At 43.7% G+C, this 20,188-nt stretch overlaps 1 protein-coding gene across 1 annotated transcript in view; it reads left to right on the top strand.

The window, feature by feature from the left end:
- The window catches only part of LOC144498648 (structural maintenance of chromosomes protein 1B-like), a 139,057-nt gene that overhangs the window by 61,227 nt on the left and 57,642 nt on the right, over positions 1 to 20,188 (top strand). The window contains exon 17 of the mRNA XM_078220093.1: positions 9,481 to 9,626. Coding sequence (XP_078076219.1) covers positions 9,481 to 9,626 — 146 coding nt within the window. The remainder of the gene's footprint in view (positions 1 to 9,480; positions 9,627 to 20,188) is intronic.

Raw genomic sequence — 20,188 nt, 5'->3', positions numbered from 1 at the left:
CATTTTATTTACTGTAACTGCCCACTTATACTTTCTGTGTAGGTAAATCCTTTAGTAATTCCTGAAAGTTAGAAGAGGGCAAAAGCAGAGTAAGCGAGATAGAGGGAAATGTTAGAGGCTGTTTTGGAAGTTAGAACATAGATTGTGGAGGGAGAGAAGATAGAAATTAAAACCAAGGGGAAGCTTAGATTAGAAACTGGGAGAGGGGCATGTTGTCTCAAGGTTTGTGAGGCTGAGGATAAGGTATTATAAGAGAAGATTCTAGGAGAGATGTGTAGTGAATAGTAAGTGGGTGTTATATAGTTAAGTGGTTGCAATTTGCTTTAAGAGCTCTTCACATGATTTGATGATGATGTAATTAGGTCTTTACACAGGCTGCTGCTTTTGGTTTCAGTTTGTACTTTGTACAGACCTCCTAGAATAAATCTGTTGAATCTAAATGTGCAAACTATGTATTTTATTTTTATGTAAAACCCATAACCCTGAACATAATTAGGACATTACAGTGGGAAGAAGGAGGTTGTGGGTTTTTGGGGGGGTTGGGGGTTGGGGGGGGGGGGGGGTGGGAAACACACATTAAAACCTTTAGAGAATTTCAGAGCAGATTTGAAGCGCAGAGAAGTTTGCTATATTGCTGTTACCAGAATGGTATCAGGAAAGAGGACAGGAAATATAGATGGAGGGTGGAGAATAGAAAAGGGCAAGAGAGCAAGAAAAAAAATGGAAAGAGAGCAAGAAGAAATGGAATTCGAGGGAGGAAAGCGGTAGACAGGGAAATCAGGGATACACAACTACCTTAAACAGGGAATTCATCCCTTTTCTATATCTTTGTTGGAAGAACATTGGAAAATATTGTGACAATACAGATTACCCCACTTTTGAGGTCTTCCTGGAGATCCGAGTAGTGGAAAAGGTATGGGGGGTTAATTCTCCCATTAGCGCAGCGGGCTGGGAGATTCCAGTGGCACCCAATCCGCGGGATCCGTGCTGGGTGTTCTGCCCCGATAGCATCTCCCAGTGCCAGATTTCTGGCGGTGTCAGCTCTGCGCCAGAGATCGGCGGGGAGATGCATAAATTATTTAAATACAATTAACAGGCCCGGGACTGAAGCCTCTGGACTTGTTAGCATCTCCAGCGTGCGGTCCCCCCCCCCCCCCCACTCCCTCTGCCAGAGTGGTTCACTCCAACGGGGATTACTATAGCTCCCCACCAACAAGGAGCTGGTGGGACCCCGCTGGAGTGAAGGGGAGGGGAGTGGCTGATCAGAGCCCCCCAGAGGGTGTGGAGGCGGGGGCTAGTGCTCCCTGGGTATTGGCACTTTAGCAGTGCCAGCCTGGCACTGCCCAAGGGCCAAAGTGCCAATGCCCAGGGGGCACCTTGGCATCAGGCAGTGCCAAGGGGTGGGGCCTAATAGAGGGCAATCTGAGGGGATGGGAGGTCTCGCTGCTACTGTGCACTTTGGGACAGAGCAGAGGGAAGGACAGCAGCAATTGGGGCTAAACATCATGGTGAGGGTGTGCGGAGGGCAGCCTGCTAGGGGGTCGGGACTGCAAGTGGGGGGGGGGGGGGGGGGGGAGAATTGGGGCCCAGACCTGCTTGGGGGGGCCAGCAATTGGGCTGTGGGGGGGTGGGGGGCGGTGGGGGGGGGTGGGGAGGTGGCGGGCAGAACTCCGTGGAGCTGGCCAGTGATCGAGCTGGCCAGCAATCGGGAGGCTGGTAGGCCGGGTGTGTCTCTGTGCGTTTAGATCAGTGCATGTGCAGTGCCCTGCTCAGCGCTATGCTGCCAGCCTCTCCATTGGGAATAGGCCCCGCCCACTGGTTTCTGGAGTGAATCACGCTCGTGCACGGAGTGTGGGAGATTCATTTTGAAGCTGCCAATGAAAAAGCCAGTGTGATTTACTCCAGTTTTCTTGCGAATTCGACACTTAGAATTTTTTTTGGGAGAATCGCCCCATGTTCTTTTATAGCACTTTACTTTAGAGCAGGTCTGGACAGAGGCAGCCAATCGGATCGATGGTAACAGCCAGTTGAGGAAAGTGGATTAATGACCTCAGAAGAGCAGCAAGGATGAGTATATCTCTTCATTTTTCCCTTTTCCTTATCCAGGTCTCACCATACTCCTCGCACACCTCCAAGCTCCTCTCAAATGTTACCTCCATTGCATTATTTCCTTCCACATACAATCTCAATGGCACACTAAAATACTTATTTTTCATTCCAAACATGTTCACTGCTTAATGTTCCTGTCTTCACATTGCACACCATCTCCATTTTCTTCTCACACCCTGCCACAAGCCTCTGCTACTTCCTGCACTCCTTACTCACTTCACATCACACACACTTTCCTTTATATTCATCACCTCCCCATCTTTATCCCATCTTGTTTCTTATACACTCTATCCACATCAATATGCACAAGCCCCAAACTTCTCCACTTAGGTTCTTAACACACACTCACTAACCCTAAGGACAAAGACAGGTGGAGCCTTCAGCACCATCGCCCTCACACATACCAAGCAAGGAAGTCTAAAACAGTGCTGTGGCACAGTGGCAGTGGGGCGGCACAGTGACGCAGTGGTTAGCACTGCTGCCTCACAGCGCCAGGGACCCGGGTTCCATTCCTGGCTTGGGTCACTGTCTGTGTGGAGTTTGCATGTTCTCCCCGTGTCTGCATGGGTTTCCTCCGGGTGCTCCGATTTCCTCTCACAGTCTGAAAGACGTGCTGGTTAGGTGCATTGACCTGAACAGGTGCCGGAGTGTGGCGACTAGGGGAATTTCACAGTAACTTCATTGCAATGTTAATGTAAGCCTTACTTGTGACTAATAAATTAACTTTACTTTCCTTTAACTGATCTAGGTAATAGGGTCACGAGCATTAGGAAGGGAAGAGTGTCCGATGGTCGTGAAAATAGGATATCCCTTCTTTCAAATTAACACAGCTAATGCAAGCTTAGCAACTTCAGTCTGGATTTTCAAGACTGCCACTTTCAATTTTTCTCTCCTACTTAACTTAGTATCTTTCTTTTTAATCTAGGGCTTTCTCAACACCGACAAACTCCTGCAAAAGAACAGACCTCAGTGGAGCACAATTCTGTGAATGCACAGCTAAGCACTCCACCCCTTCCCAAGCACAGCTCAAACACTGGCATTCCTTTTAGGCATTATAGTGAAATAAAGGACACAATAAAACATCCAGCACCAGTGGACAGCAAAAGTTACTGATGCACTGTCAATCCATGAACAGCCCTCTTCCAGTTCTGCTTTTGATGACAGAGATGAGCACAGAGGGGTCCTAGCATTGAGAAGGACACCTCACACAAACAGCTGTATAAGTTGCTGGAAGGTGTGCCAAAGAGGTTCAGCGCTATGGATTAGTGTGTGGATGAGTCCATATTCATCCTCTGGTGCCATCTTGTATGGCCTCACTGCTCTGAAGTTTATCTTGAATAATTTGGGCATCTTGGGGAACACTGCATCTGAGTTCTGATGACAGGAATTTATGCAAACACACTTTTCAGATTTGGCGCAAACTGAAACAGTTACCATATGCAGATGGGCACCACAAGAACAGACAAATTAAGAGTAGGCCATTCCGCGCCTCAAGGTTCTTGTGCCATTCAGTAATATTATTGCTGATTCCCCTCCGCATAACCCTTGACTCCTTTCAGCCTTCAATTTCAATTTATTTAATGACCCAGCCTCCACTGCTCTCGGGGGAATAGAATTCCACAGACTAGTGACCCTCTGAGAGAAAAATAATCTCGTGTGTTAAATGGGAGATCCTTCATTTTTACACTGTATCCCCTAGTTTTGGAGTCCCCAAAAGGGGAAACATTTTGTCTGCATCCACTTGATCAAGTCCCTTCAGGATCTTATGTTTCAATAAAATCACTTCTCAATTTTTAAAACTCCAGTGGGTTTAGGCTCAGTCTGCTCAACCAGCCCTTCTCTCCAGAAATTGTGAACCTTTTCTGAACTAATTCCAGTGCAATTATATCCTTTCTTAAGTAAGGAGACCAAAACTGCACATGATACTCCAGATGTGCTCTCACTAAGATCCTATACAGCCACAGCAACACTTGCCTACTTTCATACTTGATTCTCCTAGCAATAGACACCAACATTCTATTGGTCTTACTTGCTGTACCACAGTGGAGAGACTGGTGGATTGAATGATTTTGGATTTTGAAGATATTGAGAATGCGAGAGCATAGTTTTAAAATAATTGGCAAAAATGATATGAGAAAAAGTTTATTCACATGAAGTGAGTGGAATGGACTGCCTGAGAGTGTGGTGGGGGGCAGGTTCAATTGAAACATTCAAAAAGGAATTAAACTATAAAGTAATCTGAAAAGGAAGATGGAACAAAGAAAGGCTTGTTTGTAGCTGGAAAAGACCTTGGCCATAACATTTCACTCTATAGGACTTATAGTTCTGGTGCAGTGTGTGCCAGTTTTGTATCGAATATTTTTGCTGCCATATGGCTGGTTGTTCAAATGCCATCTTGACAATTGGTAAAGTTTGCAGGGAGTAGTACTGGACATGCGCAATGTTGCCTGTGATTGCAATGGCTCTGGGCAAACGACTTGCTCCCAGCCAGGTGGCCTTGAAAGAGATATGGCCCTTAATTTCTTCACGATTAGATCCTTCCAGGCTGGAACTGATGACATAGCTAACATTTCCCACTTTGCCATCCCTTGCTACATCAGAAAGGTGACAGAAGTTTAGTATGCAAGAGAGGGGAATTAATGGCCTTCAGGGGGAGCATGCACATGGCTTTGCTTGGTTAGTTGGCTCCTGATGGTGCCAAGTGCCATCGACTGTACATATGGCCTTGCAAGAGAGTGATTGTTGTATGATTAGGGTTATCAGCTCCACATCTGGCTGATAACTCCACTGTACAACCTAACTACACGTGGCCAGCATTTATATAATGAGAGGCCTATTGAGCAGATTATTGGGGTGTTGAAGCATCAGATCTGTTGCCTCAGTTGCTCTGGAATAGCCCTGATGCACTCACTGGATTGGGTGTTTTAACTTGTAATGGTCTGTTGCATTCTCCATAACCTGGCCACTATGTAGGCACAGTCTTTGTCACATGGGTTGAGTTAGGACCTCCTGAGGAGGTGGAAGGGAGGAGCATATCAATGTCCCAGACAGGCTGTCCTTGAAAGTACTGCTTAACCACAGTTCTCCATTGTTCAATAACTTCACACTGTATCATCAGTTAAATCCTCTTAGCTACAACCTTGAATTAAAAACCTCCACAAAACAAACATTCCATACCAACTTTATCCAAAACACCAAGAATTCCATACAATACTCAACTAATCAAAATTTGTATTCCTGGAGTGCCTAATTTATATGTGCCCTTGTCAGTTGGTTGCAGCATGGCTGGTGGAAAGCTTCTTACATTCAGTGGGAGCACAGATCTTGTCATTCTGAGAGAAAATGATGTTTGTGCACCACAACACCATGATCAGTCCCTCATGGAATTTCCTGAGCTTCCTGAGTAATCTATTGGATTGCTGGACTCCTGTAAGACCTTGAAAATCTGTTTGAACACTGTTATCCTCAGACATGATGGCAACTGCCTAAGCCTACATGGCAGCAACTGAGCTTGCAGAACAATAGCAGAAATTTCATGATGACCTCATCCTGAGCTTCCATTGCAGCATTCATAAATTGTATGGCTTGAACTGCATTGAAACTTAGACTTTGACTATTGAATGCTGCATGTTGGTTAGGTATGCACATGTTCTGGTGGAGTTAGTCACCACTTTAAGGCTGAAAAGGATGAACTCAAAACTCTACTCAAAGCCCTATGCCAGGTTAACAAACCCTTTCACTATCTTTAATCATGCTCTTTGGCATTCTGGCAGGTCTGCATTGCACCAAACATTTTTGTGTGCATGCCTATCAGTCTTTTTTCTGAACATCACCTCATCATCTGAGATCTCAGAGAACTGGCACCCATATTGTCCTTTCTCAAGGGCCTGATTGCAACCCATTTGTGTCTGGTGATGTCCCAACACCTGCAGATCCTGCCTCTATACTATCCTCTAAAGTTTGCACAATGCAAGTATCTGAGCTTGTAGCTTCGATTATCAGATTGAGTGACGATGTGCCCTCTTCCTCGGTCTCTTGTTCATTTAAGCCTTCAGCCTCCCATCTCGCTCCCTGGCCAGATGGCTATTCTTGGCCATCTGAAAGCCTAAAGCCACAAGGCTGGGGTGAGGGAAAGGAGAGAAGGCAATAGGTAAATGATAACAGATTGCAGGATAAAGGTGAAGTGAGGCTTGAGAATGAGCATTAGACAGGAACATATCGTTCCTAGCCTCAGCAACAACTGCTTCACTGATGACCTAGCACCATCTCCAACATGCAGCCGTGCCTTCTCCCTGGTGATTAACTATTGCTGCCTGTTATAGGCCATTTCTTCCTGAAGAAAGTGTGTGAATAAAATGTGTTTGACATGCCTGCCATGGGTGAACAGTTGGCCGTGTACAAGGATGAGAAATTTCAATCATTTGGCAGAATTCCAACTTTCAGATTATGTATTTTCTTTCTGCCCTCTGCCTAGCCAACAAGAGTCTCTTTGTCTAATCCGCTACCAATATGATTCACTTTCTGTGAGTATAAGATTCTGAGCCCATTTTGCCAATAACTGTTGCTTCCATGTGCAGCCTACAGAACACTCTCATGGGCTGTGCCATTTTCCTGCTGTCGCCTCTGCTGTAGAAGTCGCTGCCACTGACACAGGAGTTACATCCAAGCTCCCAGTCTGAGGCCCTGTTATTGACGCGGTGCCACTGCGCCAACCCAGTCGCAGCCCGCCGCCACTTAACTTCAAGTTCTGACTCTGGCCTTGGAAGGGAGGGAGATTTTAGCCAGACATAGTCTCAACCACTTGGCAGCAGTCTCCACTTTGCACCAACTTTAGTTAAGCTATTTAGGATTGAGTGCTACCCACCGCCCAGGGCATGAGTTCGTGTCCCTTTGGAATCAGTTCTTCTTCCCTGGGTGTGCAGATCCAAGTGGTACTACCTGAGGAACTGCAGGTATCCCCCCAGACATACTCTCTTCCACCTTCTTCTGGCAGGAAAAATATGCAAAAGTCTGAGATCATGTACCTACCAATTCAAAAACAGCTTCTTCCTTGCTGCCATCAGACGTTTGAATCGACCTACTATATATTAAGCTGATCTTTCTCTACAACCTAGCTGTGACTGTAACACTAATTCTGCAACTTCTCCTTTCTTTCTCCCTGTGTAATCTATGAACGGTATGCTTTGTACAGTGTGCAAGAAATTATCCCAATACATGTGACAATAAATCAAATCAAAAGAAATTGGAGCCTCAGTAGGTCATTCGGGCTTTCACGCCCGCTCTGTCATTAACTAAGATCATGGTTTATCATGTAGCTCTATTTCACCTTCCCACACCATCCCAATATCTCTTAATTCCCTCTGTTCCCAAAAATCTATTGATCACTGTTTCGAATATACTCAATGTTAGAGCAAACCTCTAAGATTCAAAGCCTCAAAAATGAACACTTCAGTAAAAAATATTCTCTTCATCTCAGTCCTAAATGGCCAACTCCTTATTCTGAGATTGTGACTCCTTGTGACTTTTCAACCAGGGAAACCAGTAACTAAATATTCATACCTTTTAAGAATTAAATATGTTTAAATTAGATCACCTCTCATCCTTCTAAATTCTAGGAAATATGGATCTAATCTACTTCGCGTTTCCTCATAGAATAATTTTCTCATTCCTGGAGTCAGCATGTTGCACTCGTGACTAAGGCAACTATTCTTCTTAGGGAAGGAGATCAAAATTGTATGCAGTTTTCCAGTTGTTGCACCACCATAAAGTTGTATATCTTTATCTTTATTCCCTAATGCCTTTGTAATAAAGATTAACATACAATTTGCTTTCCTAATTTCCTGCAGTACCTGCATGTTAACATTCTGAGCTTCTGGCAAAAGGACACCTAGGTCCCTTTGAATATCAACATTTCCCAGTTTCACAGCATTTCAAAAGTATTCTGTTTCTCTATATTTCCTATCAAATTGGACAACTTCAGATTTCTTCACGTTATATTCCAACTGCCAAGTTCTTGTCCATTCATTCAACCTGTCTATACCCCTTTAAACTCTTTCCATCCACTTCACTGCTTACTTTCCCACCAACATTTGTATTATCACCAAACTTGGATACATTACACTTAATCCCCACATCAACGTCATCAATATTAATTGCACATATGCCCAAACACTGATCCTTGTGGCACCCTTCTAATTACAGCCTTTGGACCTGAAAAGGACTTGTTTATTCTCATTCTATTGATTTCTGTCAGTTAATCAATCCTCTATTCATGGTAATATATTATTCACAACCCATATATACCATATATTAATCTGATCTTTCAGTACACCCTAGCTATGATTAACACTATATTCTGCACCCTCTCCTTTCCTTCTCCCCTATGTACTCTATGAATGGTATGTTTTGTCTGTATAGCGCGCAAGAAACAATACTTTTCACTGTATCCCAATACATATGACAATAAATCAAAACAATGACAAAGAACAGTGGCTGGGAGGATGTGCTGTTCAGGGGAAGGTGATTTTGGAGCAGCTGCATTTCCGCCAGTGTTGGGGGGGGAACATGGTTGAAGCCTGAAATCCTAACAGTGGTGGGGAGCAAAGATGGGGACTGGAGTTTGGACAGCTGCTATTCTCCCACTTCAATCTGTGTTTTGTAAAGGCTTAGGCTTTGAGTCGAATTTATACAATATATCCTTTCATTCATCATCATTATCACTGCTTTTTCAATCCAGCGAATCTGCAGTTTGGGCAGGTAGAGAAGGAAGAGGAGATGACTGAGTGGAGCAAAAACAGAAAATGCTGGAAAATCTCAGCAAGTCTAACAGCATCTATGGGGAGAGAATAGAGACAATGTTTCAAGTCTAGATGACCCTTCGTCAGAACTGGAGTTTCAGAACCTTTTGAAATGGAATATTGTGATGCACCTATTATTTTTAATATATAATAAATGGTTAATGTCATCCAGTAATGTTTTCAAATTTAAACAAGTAGTTTAGAAAGGAAGCTAATTTGCTTTCTTATCCTTTCTGCACTTTGCTTCTCCAGCTCTTGCTCACAGATATCTGCTGCCAACTACAATGACTACTCTGAAGCTAATTACAGGGAGGCTTATAACAGTGGCTTGGTAAGAGGTCTATGTGAGACCTTCCTCTCTCCAGAGGTACCTGGCTTTCACGTAACATCTTTTCCCACATCAGGTTAAATGAAATCAAGAATTTGTAGTTGTTTAGCTTCATTAAATACTTTTGCTTTCATGATGCATTTTGTAGTCTATATCACCACTTACATTTATCTCTTGATATCCCCATTGATGAATAAAAGCTTCTCTCATTTGATATAAACTACAGTTTTCTATTGGAAATCACAGGAGGAGATGCAGTTAATGCGAACTGTAGATGAAGCCATGGTGATACAGCACAATCTCAATAACAAGCTGTTAATCAAAAGGACACAAGTCAAGGATGCACAAAAGGAACTTGATGAAGTTAGGAAGAAATTGTTAAACATTACCAGGTATGTTTGTGTGAGTTATCAAAGAAGTATCCAACATTTTATTGTGAATAATCAAACTATTCCAAAAGTGCTGGACAAATAATTTACAGTTAAAGCACAACCAATCATCTTGTTCTTCTCATTTTGATAATGCTTCAACTTTATTTTTTAAATGTTGAAAGTCATTGACAGACCATTTGATACAACCATAAATATAGCATGTATTCATTGACAGAATGCATACTGCTGAAAAAAAAGGAGACATTGTTGAAGCTTTTTGCCTTGCACTCATCAGGACAAAATCAAGACTACCAATTGTAAATGGAACAACAATTGAAACTGCTTGAGAAAGGAGTGCTGATTGGCAGATGCATTGCCCTGGAGAATGCTTCATTCTGGTGTAGATAAGTTGGGCTAAATGGTCTTCTGCGCCATAGTAATTCTATGACTTGTTAACTCTTCAGATGCTGCCAGACCTGCTGAGTGTTTCCAGCATTTTCTGTTTTAATTAGTTTGATTGTACATTTTTTTGTAAAATCACTGCGTTCAATTAATTACGATGTGGAGATGACGGCGTTGGACTAGGGTAAGCACAGTAAGAAGTCTCACAACACCAGGTTAAAGTCCAACAGGTTTATTTGGTAGCACAAGCCACAAGTTTTCAGAGCGCTGCTCCTTCGTCAGGTGAGTGGGAGATGTATTCGCAAACAGAGCATATAAAGAAACAAACTCAATTTACAAAATAATGTTAGGAATGTGAGTCTTTACAGGTAATCAAGTCTTAAAGGTACAGACAGTGTGAGTGGAGAGAGAGTTAAGCACAGGTTAAAGAGATGTGTATTGTCTCCAGCCAGGACAGTTAGTGAGATTTTGTTTGCAAAAATTGACTTCTTGTCAGAGGACTTGAAAGGGTCTGCTCACACCTGCAGCTTCTGACAGTCAGAAGGGAAATGCCTGCTGCAGAATGGAGTGCTGCTGGGATTTAAAAGCCTGCTAGCTTGGGGAGGTGATGGCTTAGTGGTATTATAGCGAGACTATTAATTCAGAAACTCAGCTAATGTTCTGGGGACCCAGGTTCATAGCCTGCCATGGCAGACGATGGAATTTGAATTCAGTAAATATTATCTGGAATTATGAATCTGCTAATGACTGAAACCATTGTCGATTGTCGGCAAAACCTATCTGGTTCACTAATATCCTATAGGGAAGACAATCTGCCATCCTTACCTCATCTCGCCTATATGTGACTCCAGATCCATAGCAATATGGTCGATTCTCACTGCCCTCGGGCAACTAGGGATGGGCAATAAATGCTGGCCAGCCAGGAACGCCTATATCCCATGAATGAATTAAAAAAAATAGCTGTCCAAGGTCATGGAGATCAAAGTAAACAAACCACTTCAAATTTTCACAGCTGATAGGCAGGAATGAAAATGTTGGTCACAGAGCTGCCTGAAATCACCATGGCAGAGGTGATCATCAGTTCAGGTAGGGCTAGAAGGGTCAGTCCAGCCACGAGACCCCTAATGTAGGGGAGAGTGGTGAGATCAGCCCGTTGCCCTCAGCCTGAGTCCACCCACCCCCCAGGATCCTTAGAGGACCCTTGCTCTGTAGCCTGGCAGCGACAGAGGGGCAAATGGCCACTGGATCAAGTTCCTTGAACCCCCTTGGGGACCAGCATGCCATATTCACTCTGGTGATGACCAGCACCGAAGCCCGCCTGGTGCATTTCCCGCTGGTGAATGTCGGGGGAGTGGTGAATGTGCTTTCAAGCCTGCTAACTGTATTATAATTAGTGGGTTTGCATAATAATTGGATTGTCACCCGCTATGGGCAGGAACCTGATTGGTGCCGGCAGGTCGGGTGAATCCCGATAGTCCTCACACCCGCCGGGAATCCTGGCTTTTGGCAAACGGGGCATCGGGATTCCTGCCAACCATCTACCAAGGTTAGTGAATCCCCCAATATGTACTCATTAAGTACCATGTTCATATCATTAAAGGTATTAAATACCTTTGCCAGGATTCTCCCCCAAAAATTCTAAGACCCCAAAGAAGTAAAATTTCTTGTTATTAAGACAATGCCTTCTTTGTGATCACTGTATCCTTCCTCTTCCGATTCTTCCGTGTCATGTGTAGCTTCAAACACACTATTAGATCGTTTCAGAGGCCTCTAACATTTGATCATATAAGGTATCTTTGTCTGCAAATTTAACTCCTGTCAAAACCAGGAGCCTATCCGTATTTGTACCTTTAGCACAGTCCAGTAACTTAAATGCCAACATGGACTGTGGAATTTCCATATGGTGTTTTTGCAGCCTTATATATAGTCTATTAAATTCCATCACATATTCTTCAGTGGAAATATCCTCTGATTTCTGAAAACTATCGAAATCTGAGCAGGTTTCATACGCACTTAATAAGTCATCCTTTTGATAAATGTTATCCATAAATATTAATAAATTATCCAGACCTTCCTCCAGGTCCAAATGTTCCAACTCCAATTCGGAAAATACTTTGCGTCTAATTTTACTTCTATATGGTAAAGAACGAGCCAAGGCCATTCCTTGTTTTCTTTTTCCCAAACCAGTTACCTTAGTCCACATGATGACTTCGCTTCTCCATTGGTCACAAGGTTCGGTGTCTAAGAATAATGGTGGACAGTCACATCCTAACACTTTTACTCTGGGTTCAGTCATTTTGCTGTCTCCCATTCACTCCTTCATTGATTGGAAATGCTGAGTGAAGTCTTCTCTTTTTTTGAAAAAGTCGTAACTTGCAGCCCTTTACTTGGAACCAGTAACCATTCTCTGCTATCAATGTTTGAGCCTCTCAGTTGCAGTTCAGTAAAGGAAACACAAGTCCTGTTTCTTTGTAAACTCCCTTTATTTTCTGATTCAACTCCACACACACCTCTCTGACACCCAGCGCCATTTGTAACCTCTTTATATATCCCAGTGGACTTTTTGGCTAACCAGGGCAGCACGGTGGCACAGTGGTTAGCACTGCTGCCTCACAAAGCCAGGGACCCAGGTTCGATTCCCGATTGGATTACTGTCTGTGTGGAGTTCGCACATTCTCCCTGTGTCTGTGTGGGTTTCTTCCGGGTGCTCCGGTTTCCTCCCACAGTCCAAAGATGTGCGGATTAGGTGGATTGCCCCTTAGTGTCAGGTGGACTAGCTAAGGTAAATGCATGGGGTTATGGGGATAGAGCCTGGGTGGGATTGTGGTCGTTGCAGACTCGATGGGCCGAATGGCTTCCTGCACTGTAGGTATCTATGATTCTATAATTAAACTAAATCAAATCAATTGAGGGACAAATTAAAAGGGGCAGCCTCCAAAAGGAAGGGAACTACCCGAAACAAAAAGCAAAGTCGAAAGGAAACTTAAAACTCAAAATGTAATTAAAAGGGTCAATAACACACTCCAATCCCTGTGGTGCCCAACAAGCACGGAAGTCTTCAACAGTGTCCTCGGGCACCGCATGCTCCCTCTCCAGGGACACCCGGCCACGAATGTAGCCGCAGTAGAGGGGCAGACAGTCGGGCCGGTCGCCCGCTGCCTGGACCTGTTTTATGGCGAGTTTAGTCAGGCCCAGGAGCAGGTTCAAGAGGAGGTTCTCCGTCCACCGTCACCACCACCACCGCGCCCCCCCGCCACCTCACCGCGTGTCTGTAGATTAGGAGCATGCGGCTGAAGTGCAAACAGAACATCAATAAGAGGTTTTTAAGATAACTAAAAAGGGGGTCCAGCCTATAACATTCAACATAGACGTGATTCACGGGCTCCCCAAGATTGCAAAAAGGGCATGTTTCTTGGGAGCCTGTGAACTGGTGTAACCTACCCTTGTAAGGAACTGCTGTATGCACCACCCTTCACCCTAGGTCCCCAAGATAGTGGGGGAGGATCACTCCGTAGAGGGACCTCCGTCGCCAGATGGCAACAGGGCCTGCCAAGGTGTATCCAGGCGACGGGTGAGGACATGATGATGGAAGGTGTGCAGCAGGAGCCCGTACAGGAAACCCCTCTGCAGTGACAAAGGGCACGGAGGGTATTTCCATGAGGTGGCTCAAACTGTAGGGCACCTGACCTGGAGGGTGGGAAGGTCTAGTCTTGGGGCCAATGTGGAATTCCATTCAAGCAGAGTTATGCTTAGATGGGATCCCACTCCACCGTTGCGCCTCCTCGAGACCACGTATGGCTTTGGGTCTGAGCACGACCGCCCTAAGGTCTTATATGGCTTTGGTCACGCGCCAGATGTTCACCCTCACGTGCTGGTGTCATCCAGTCCACCCCTCCACTACCCAGTACATCCCTGACCCTGGTCACCCTTGGTCTGTGTGGGTTTCCTCCGGGTGCTCCAGTTTCCTCCCACACTCCAAAGATGTGTGGGTTAGGAGGATTAGCCATGCTAAATTGCCCCTTAGTGTTAGGGGGACTAGCAGGGTAAATGCATGGGTTGCGGGGTTAGGGCCTGAATGGGATTGTTGTCGGCTTCGGCTCGATGGGCCAAATGACCTCCTTCTGCACTGTAAGGATTCTATGATTATCACTTATCCTGCTACTGTCGCACTGATCTCTATTTTTTGTGGCTGGCAAAATTAGTTGTTGCTACTAACAATACTGTTGTTTTCTCAATGCATAGCTTGCAATGACATTTACTTTATGAGAATAAGTGTTTGGGAAAAGTGGCATCAAACCTGAAGCCCTTCCTTTGTTAGTCCTTACTCTCCCATGCATGGTGCTGAATGGGAGAAGTAAGGGTCATCTGGGAAAATTTCAAATCTTTGCAAGAGGGGTTTGACTCTGTGTGTTCATCTTGATGAAGCCACCTCATTACCTGTGACAATCTTGCTTTGCTCCTGATCAGCTGCTTAGCAGTGCTTCTCATTATCTTGTACATAATGCAAAGATCATGCAGGACAGAGACTTGGCGGGCTTCTAACAAATGTGTGCTCCTGTGTAAGGAAACAATCAAACCATTGTCATGGTGAAGAAATCTTTGTAAGGACAATGCAGACACACCTTGCAACTTTGAGTGCATGATGTAGAATTGCAGGTCATTATGTCCAGGTATGTGAGGGCAGTATTGGGGCAGTGCCTCTCCTTATGCATCCATTAGAGCTGGCAGTGGGAGACATGGAGATCTCCGGATGCTGCTCCCTGTTGAGAGGTCGAAGTGCAAACCACTTAAGATTGTCTTTTTGATAGAGCTGCATAACTAAGCTGGTGTCATACTGACATCAGCACATCTATGTTTGGTTGGCTTTGCGACTGCTGGAAAGCTGCCATGCCCATTAACTTGGTGATACTATGCTTGAAATGACTGAACTATGTGGAGCTGCTTTAGGACGTGCACAGATTGAGTGCAATCCACATTCCATAGTAGCCATACGTTGCCAAGGCTACTGTGTATTCCAAGAACAACCCGATTGTTAGGGCAGAAAGGGACCAAAGCTGTTTCTGTGATCACTGTGAGATTTCTGCCTTCTGATCATGCTTAGAATAATGGTGTTGTAGCCTTCCCTGTATCAAAGACTGAAGAGTGTGTTGATTATGAAAACTAGTCAAGTCCTTATCCCTTCTGGAACATTGTTATGGGCACGACTTCCATGTCATTCCTGTGCAATGGCATCCTTGTGGCTCGTCTGAATCTCCGCCCTCTTCAGAATCACCCCCTTCCACAATCTCCTCATTTGAGGAGACATCTCACCCCACAAGGTCTCCCTGAAGAAAATCATCCCCTCTTTGTAGTGCAAGATTGTGCAGCATGCAGCAAACAATGATGATGCGGAAAACCCTCTGAGGTGAGTATTGGAGAGCCCAACCTGAACAGCCCAAACATCAGAAGTGCACCTTCAGGAGGTCAATGGTTTGCTCAATCATGACCGTGTAGTGGAATGTGTTGTATTATACCTCTCCTCAGATTCTTTAAAAATACATGGATGCAATCTATTTGGACCAGGGGGCTTTTTCCTCTTCGTGTTTGTTTAATTTATTTAATACATCCACCTTATTTTATATGCACTTATTATTGCTCAATTCATTCAATTTCATGTCTATCAACCCCCACCCCAATACTGTAGCAAAATAGTTATTTTATATTTCTGCCATTTCTTTATCATTACCTGTGATATTATCTCTTAATGGTTCGATTCCAAGCCCAGACTTTTTTTTAATTGAAGTGCCTGTAAAATATTTTATTATGTTTAATGTTTGTTGATAATTAAATGTCATAGTTCATCTTTACCTTCCCAATTTTTTTCTACTTCTTTCCTAATTTCTTCAGTGTCGTCTATATGGACTTTAGTAAAGCGTTTGACAAAGTCCCTCATGGTAGGCTGGTGAAAAAGGTTGAATCTCATGGGATAAAGGGGAAGGTGGCTAGATGGGTGGAGAACTGGCTTGGTCACAGAAGACAGAGGGTGGTAGTGGAAGGGTCTTTTTCCGGCTGGAGGCCTGTGACTAGTGGTGTTCCGCAGGGCTCTGTATTGGGACCTCTGCTGTTTGTGATTTATATAAACGATCTGGAAGAAGGTGTAACTGGGGTGATCAGTAAGTTTGCGGACGACACAAAATTGGCAGGACTTGCAGATACTGAGGAGCATTGTCAGAGGCTACAGAAGGATATAGATAGGCTGGAAATTTGGGCAAAGAAATGGCAGATGGAGTTCAATCCTGATAAATGCGAAGTGATGCATTTTGGTAGAAATAATGTAGGGAGGAGCTATACGATAAATGGCAGAACCATAAAGGGTGTAGATACGCAGAGGGACCTGGGTGTGCAAGTCCACAGATCCTTGAAGGTGACGCCACAGGTGGAGAAGGTGGTGATGAAGGCATATGGCATGCTTGCCTTTATAGGACGGGACATAGAGTATAAAAGTTGGGGTCTGATGTTGCAGATGTATAGAACGTTGGTTCGGCCGCATTTGGAATACTGCGTCCAGTTCTGGTCGCCACACTACCAGAAGGACGTGGAGGCTTTGGAGAGAGTACAGAGGAGGTTTACCAGGATGTTGCCTGGTATGGAGGGGCTTAGTTATGAGGAGAGATTGGGTAAACTGGGGTTGTTCTCCCTGGAAAGACGGAGGATGAGGGGAGACTTAATAGAGGTGTATAAAATTTTGAAAGGCATAGATAGGGTGAATGGTGGGAAGCTTTTCCCCAGGTCGGTGGTGACGTTCACGAGGGGTAATAGGTTCAAGGTGAAGGGGGGGAGGTTTAACACAGATATCAGAAGGACATATTTTACACAAAGGGTGGTGGGGGCCTGGAATGCGCTGCCGGGCAAGGTGGTGGAGGCGGACACACTGGGAACGTTTAAGACTTATCTAGATAGCCATATGAACGGAGTGGGAATGGAGGGATACAAAAAAACGGTCTAGTTTGGACCAGGGAGCGGCACGGGCTTGGAGGGCCGAAGGGCCTGTTCCTGTGCTGTATTGTTCTTTGTTCATCCTTCTCTCTTATTCTACGCTGCTCTGCTGTCTAGGTACTTAAATGGAAGCCTATTTCCTAACTCTCAAATGTTCCCTTATGTTGGTATTCATCTGTGGAGTTCCACTGGTGTCTAGTTTGTTTCTTTCTTTCAGCGAATACATTTTCCTACACTTTTGTTGAACACCATTTTAAATGTTTCCCATTATTCTTCTACATTGTTTGTCAATATAGTTTTTCATTTTATTTTACCAACTTCTATCTCAGCCCCTCAGAATTAGTTTCTCCAATTTATTAACTGTTTTTATCATATTTATATCCTTTCTCATCATCTTAAAATGTTTAATATTATGATCACTTTTCTTTAACCACTTATCTGCCCTAGTTGATTCTCTATTACTAGTGGGCGGCACGGTAGCACAGTGGCTAGCACTGCTGCTTCACAGCTCCAGAGGTCCTGGGTTCGATTCCCAGCTCGGGTCACTGTCTGTGTGGAGTTTGCACATTTTCCTCGTGTCTGCGTGGGTTTCCTCCGGGTGCTCCGGATTCCTCCCACAGTCCAAAGATGTGCGGGTTAGATTGATTGGCCAGGTTAGAAAAATTGCCCCTTAGAGTCCTGGGATGCGTAGGTTAGAGGGATTAGTGGGTAAAATATGTGGGGGTAGGGCCTGGGTGGGATTGTGGTCGGTGCAGACTCGATGGGCCGAATGGCCTCCTTCTGCACTGTAGGGTTTCTATGATTTCTATGACTAGTTCCAGTAGCGAACCTTCCCTTGTTAGGCTTTTCACATAATGCATTAGAAAGGAGTCTTGGGTACTGTAGGAACTTCATTCTCTATATCCTTTACCTACCTGTACTACCCAGTTAATAGCAGAGTAGTTGAAATCCCCCATGATTATTATTCTGGTTTTCACTCAATGGCCTAATTTGTCTGCACCTCTCTTCCATATTAGTGGTCCATAAATTATATTACTGTGATGGATGCTTTCTTATCTTTTATCTCTATCCATATGGATTCTATTTTTGTCTTATTGATAGTTATAAAAAAAATTCCTTGATATATTTAAGATTGGTAGCTGCAATTAGATTAATACAGTTGAAAATGTGTTTATTTAGGAAAAAATCATTTTTACGGAGATTCAATCCACCACCTGTGAATAACTCGTGTAAACATGACTGAAAAAGACTTAAAATTTTACTCCTAGCTATGTTGAGGTTTGGTAATCAATTTCTTAGCAAATGTAAAAATATATATTCAAAAGTTTTCAAAATGTTCCTATTAGTGTCCTAGCACCCAAAAGAAGCAGTTAATTTTTTAGATGATTCTCAAAGGCAGCAAATGAACACAATTAGCAGAAACTTCCAATAGAAATTAATTCACCCTGAGGTGTGTGGCTAGGTTGGTGGGTGCAGCTCACTTCTAACATAATATTTTTAAAGTTAGGGTGAAATTTGGCAAGAACTGGTGCTGCACTTAAAAACTGCAATCGTTTGCATTGATTTCAGGAAGGCTTGCATTGATTTCAGTAAACACTACCAAACAGAATCTCTGGGATGTAGCATTTATGTTATAACTCACTATCTTTTGGTCAGAAAGCTTTGTTGTTAGTTTTTGGGATGGGGGCCAGACAAGCACTGGAAAGAGCCTGCACACCTTTCATCACCAAAATTATTTTTTTCTTTATTATTTCATGGTTCTGAGCAAAGGCAGCATTTGTTGCCCGTCCCTAATTAATATTGAGAAGATGATAGTGAGAGAACCTGCTTTTGACAATGAAGACTTGCATGCAGTAACTTCCAACGAGACAGTTTTCATACTTTTACCCAGAAACAACTAATAATGGAGATTTCTTCCTCATTGGTTCTGTCATTTTGTTAATACTCCATTGAATTACAGAAAATTGCTTGGGATGGTGTTAAATGTTTGAAACATTAACAAAGCCATCTTGTAACTTTCTTCTTCTATCCCTTCTATAAATGGAAAGTGTTTTCTGATATTCTGAACTGTACATTTTTGTTTTGCTTTTGTTAACAAATAGTTTGCATTATTTTCAGCAAGTTTATTTTAATCACTGAATTTTCAGTAACTTATCTTTTTGGATTTCATGTAGCCTATATTTTAGTAAGTTTAGTTTACCAATTAGTAGCATCTTCCCTAAAGCAGAAGGCTCTGAATTACCTTTCACCAGGGCAGTTGCAAGTTACTTCTCTGTCAACGATATAAGAGTAGCCTAGGTTCAATTTTTTAAAATCGCAGTGTGTTGTTTTGAAATATACTTGAACAAAATGTATTCCCCACTTCAGATTTAGCCTCTTAGAATCATACAGTGCAAAACAGGCCCTTCAGCCCATTAAGTCTGCACTGACACGTGAGAAATACCTGACCTCCCACCTAATCCCATTTACCTGCACTTGGTCCATAGCCTTGAATGTTATGACATACCAAGTACTCTTTCAGGTACTTCTTAAAGGATGTGAGTCAACTTACCTCTACCACCCTCCCAGGCAGTGTATTCCAGACCATCACCATCCTCTGGGTTTTTCCTCACATCTCCCCTAAACCTCCTGCCCTTCACCGTGAACGGATGTCCCCTTGTGACTGACCCTACAGTTCAACAGGTTGTCCCTCAGTCTTCCCTGCTCCAACAAAAACCCAAGCCGATCTAACCTCTCTTCGTAAGTTAAATGTTCCATCCCAGGGAGCATTTTGATGAATCTCCTCTGCATCCCCTCCAGTGTAATCACATTCTTCCTATAATGTGGTGAACAGAATTGCACACAGTGCTGTAGCTGTGGCCCCACCAAAGTTCTATACAATTCCAACGTGACCTCCCTGCTTTTGTAATCTATGATGTGGAGATGCCGGCGTTGGACTGGGGTAAGCACAGTAAGAAGTTTCACAACACCAGGTTAAAGTCCAACAGGTTTATTTGGCAACGCTAGCTTTTTGGGGCTCCGAAAGCTAGTGCTGCCAAATAAACCTGTTGGACTTTAACCTGGTGTTGTGAGACTTCTTACTTTGTAATCTATGCCTCAATTGATGAAGGCAAGTGTCCCATGTACCTTTTTCAACACCTTTCTAACATGCCCTTCTACCTTCAGTAATCTATGAACAAATACACCAAGGTCCCTTTGTCCCACAG

This window comes from Mustelus asterias, chromosome 9 (genome assembly GCF_964213995.1).
Source record: "Mustelus asterias chromosome 9, sMusAst1.hap1.1, whole genome shotgun sequence".
NCBI classification, from domain to species: domain Eukaryota; kingdom Metazoa; phylum Chordata; class Chondrichthyes; order Carcharhiniformes; family Triakidae; genus Mustelus; species Mustelus asterias.
This window is presented reverse-complemented; position numbering and strand designations above follow the sequence as displayed.